At 36.9% G+C, this 3,373-nt stretch overlaps 1 protein-coding gene across 1 annotated transcript; it reads left to right on the forward strand.

The window, feature by feature from the left end:
* Nucleotides 1-1,126: 1,126 nt before the first annotated feature.
* Nucleotides 1,127-3,076, forward strand: LOC134235134 (uncharacterized; the record flags this gene model as incomplete). Its single annotated transcript, XM_062717240.1, has 3 exons — nt 1,127-1,310; nt 1,399-1,654; nt 2,919-3,076. Coding segments are annotated over exons 2-3 (325 nt in total), but the record flags the coding sequence as incomplete, so codon positions are not given.
* Nucleotides 3,077-3,373: the final 297 nt, after the last annotated feature.

Below are 3,373 nucleotides of genomic sequence, written 5' to 3' on the forward strand. Positions count from 1 at the left end.
AATATTGTTTTTTCTGCTGTATTGTTAGTTATAATTCCTTGCGCTTGTGGCAAAAGTAGCAAGATCGTTCAGCTGATCCATTTCCTTTTTCAGTTCTCTATTGTTTTTGTTAGTTTCCGACAGTTTTTCTTTTAGAGTTTCGTTTTCCATTGTTAATCTATCGACGTCTTTTGTCAGGTTATCGATTCTTTTATTTAACAGCGTTTCTCTTTTTTCTGCATTTGCTTCATGAATCTTCAGAAGTCCCTTCACTATATTAGTCACCATTGATTCTAAATCGCACGTTTTTACCGTTTGTTGCAAGCATTCTTTAATTTCAAGTAGATCAGCTTTTAATGACCCTATTGTCAAGTCATCTGTTGTTTCAACCGTTTCATTTCTTTCAGATTTACTTTTTTCTGACCCTTTCTTAGTACCAGGCATGTTTTTGTTTTTATTTGGATGTAGCGTCAACAAAGTCTTTCACAAGGGAAAACAGCACGAACAAATCGAGGTGTTTAAAGATCGTAGTAAACAGTACTCACGACTGTGTAGAATCTCCTTTCTTTAAAAAACACAGATAGATCGTTTCAAATATTTTTTTTTCACAGTGTAAAGGTTCCTCTGAAGTTATTTTAGCACACTGTTAGGAAATCCTTAGTCACAATAGTCATTAATTCACTAAATATCTCCAAACTCGCGCTCACCGAAAAAACACCTCTTACCTCACGAGCGCCATCTTGCTTTAAAAGTTGCAGAAGACATCATTTTCAGTGGAAATTCTTTCAGAAAACATACTCTGCCACCGTCGCCCACAAAGATTTTGAGATGTGATTTTTCAAAGCAGTTTACATAATATATCAAAAAATTGAACTGTGTCAGACACTATTTTCTAAAGGAAAATAAGCACAGAAGTGGGACACTCTGAGGCTTTTCTGCATTAAACTTACAAATGTACCAATTTAATAACATCATATTTCCAGAACAGTCCTACTTCATGCCATATTCTTTAATGATTTATCATATTCATCTACTCAACTCCTGTTAAAGCCAATTTCATAACTTTTTAAGAACATTAACTTTTATTAGGACACAATAAAGCCCAAACTGACCTTCTTTTTTTAATTACTTTTTGCTTGTGTTTACAGCTTTCTCCTTGTCCACCTGGAAATCCCTCCATGGTATATCTCCAGGGGTCTCTCTAGATGTTCCTCATGTCAAACAGCTTCTCCAGGACCTGGGGGTATCACATCTCTTGCTGGATGATAATCAGAGATGTGACTGGACCAAACCTCCATACAGTACTGCCAGCAGTAAAGGATGGGCAGATGGTACATGAATATCATGTCACTACATTTGATAGAGGTTTATTAAGAATATATAAAGGTAAAAAAAGATAACATGACTTTTTCCTTGTAGATTGTGACAGGACAACAGAGAACCTTCCTTCCCTTGGTCCCAACATACGATGTGCTGTTTCTGCTTCCTGTGCTGACATTAAATGCTGTATGCATTCTGATATTCTGGGGGAGAACTTAGAGGCTTCTGTCAATATAGATGCATGTGATGGCAAGGTCTCAGTAGGGTTAGAAAAGTACCATTGGACTGATAAACTGCTGGGGTACAAGTTTGGAGAAGTTAAACATGTTTCTTTGATGGGAATGGTCAACTTAGAGTAAGTTACCCTGTTTCTAGCAGCAATTCTTTTTTAGCTCACCAGAGCCGAAGGCTCAAGTGAGCTTTTCTGATCACATTTTGTCCGTCGTCCGTCCTTCCGTCTGTCCGTCTGTCTGTCCGACCGTCTGTAAACTTTTCACATTTTCGACTTCTTCTCAAGAACCACTGGGTAAATTTTGACCAAACTTGGTACAAAGCATCCTTGGGTGAAGGGGAATTTAAATTGTTAAAATGAAGGGCCAAGTCCCCTCACAAGGGGAGATAATCAAGAAAAGTCAAAAATAGGGTGGGATCATTAAAAAATCTTCTTCTCAAGAACCACTGGGCCAGAAATGCTGAAACCTATGTGGAAACATCCTGGGGTAATTTAGATTCTAAATTGTACAAATCATGACCCCCTGGGGAAGGGCAGGGCCACAATGGGGAATCAAAGTTTTACATAGAAATTTATAGGAAAAATCTTTAAAAATCTTCTTCTCAAGAACCACTGGACCAGAAAAGCTGAAACTTATGTGGAAGCATCCTGGGGTAGTTTAGATTCTAAATTGTTCAAATCATGACTCCCGGGGAAAGGGCGGGGCCAAAATGGGGAATCAAAGTTTTACATAGAAATATGTAGGAAAAATGTTTTGAAAATCTTCTTCTCAAGAACCACTGGGCCAGAAAAGCTGGAACTTATGTGGAAGCATCCTGGGATAGTGTAGACTCTAAATTGAACAAATCATGACCCCCGGGGAAAGGGCGGGGCCACGATAGGGAATCAAAGTTTTACATAGAAATATATTAGAAAAATCTTTGAAAATCTTCTTCTCAAGAACCACTGGGCCAGAAAAGCTGAAACTTATGTTGAAGCATCCTGGGGTAGTGTAGATTCTCAATTGTCTAAGTTATGATCAGTGGAGTAGAGTGGGGGGGGGGGGGGGGTCACAGTATGTATTACAAGGGGGAAATCTGGTAAAGAACAGAATGGTGAAAGCTTCTCAGGTGAGCGATGTGGCCCATGGGCCTCTTGTTTTAGTTGTCAGTTCTGAACTTTTATTGAAAATTTTATTTTATTTAGTTAAATAATGAAAAACATTTTGGAAAATTTGTGTTTAAATATTACCACTGTATTTAACATAGCAATGACATATTTGTTTTTCATGTACATGCATTAATCATGGTCTGGTATGAATTATAAAAATTATGAAAAATTCTCTTACAAAATTTTCTTACAGAATGTTCAAGCATTGCCAATTAGTATTGTATTTTGATCATTTCAGTTACATTATAACAGACCTGGAAACATTCTTTGGGGTAACTCTGAACCTAAGTATATGTTTTGAATCCCATAAAGCCTGTGAGAAAGTTTTTCAGGTCTTTAACGAACACAAACTCCATAAACCTTTTTGCAACTGGACTAGAGGCTTTGTTATTAGTGGTAAGTTTTAACCTTAGACATGTAAATTGACTTCTTCAACCACTGTTAAAATGACCTAGTACTGATGATAAAACTTTTTACCTTGGAAAAGTAAATTTATTTAATATAAAGTGAAAATACACAGGATTCATTGTTAGAGAGCAAAGCAACAGAAGGGAGCAAAAGTCAATACATGTATAAGAGTGAAGTACAAGTAAAATACTTTTACTTGATGGATTGTACTTGTTTGTTATTCTTGGTCTCTAGCTTTTTTGTTCTTGCATATTAGCTCACTCCTCACCTCCGTATTCTCTCTCT

Source organism: Saccostrea cucullata, unplaced genomic scaffold (genome assembly GCF_032062105.1).
Source record: "Saccostrea cucullata isolate Sc308-1 unplaced genomic scaffold, CSIRO_AGI_Scuc_v1 ctg23439, whole genome shotgun sequence".
Lineage (NCBI taxonomy): Eukaryota > Metazoa > Mollusca > Bivalvia > Ostreida > Ostreidae > Saccostrea > Saccostrea cuccullata.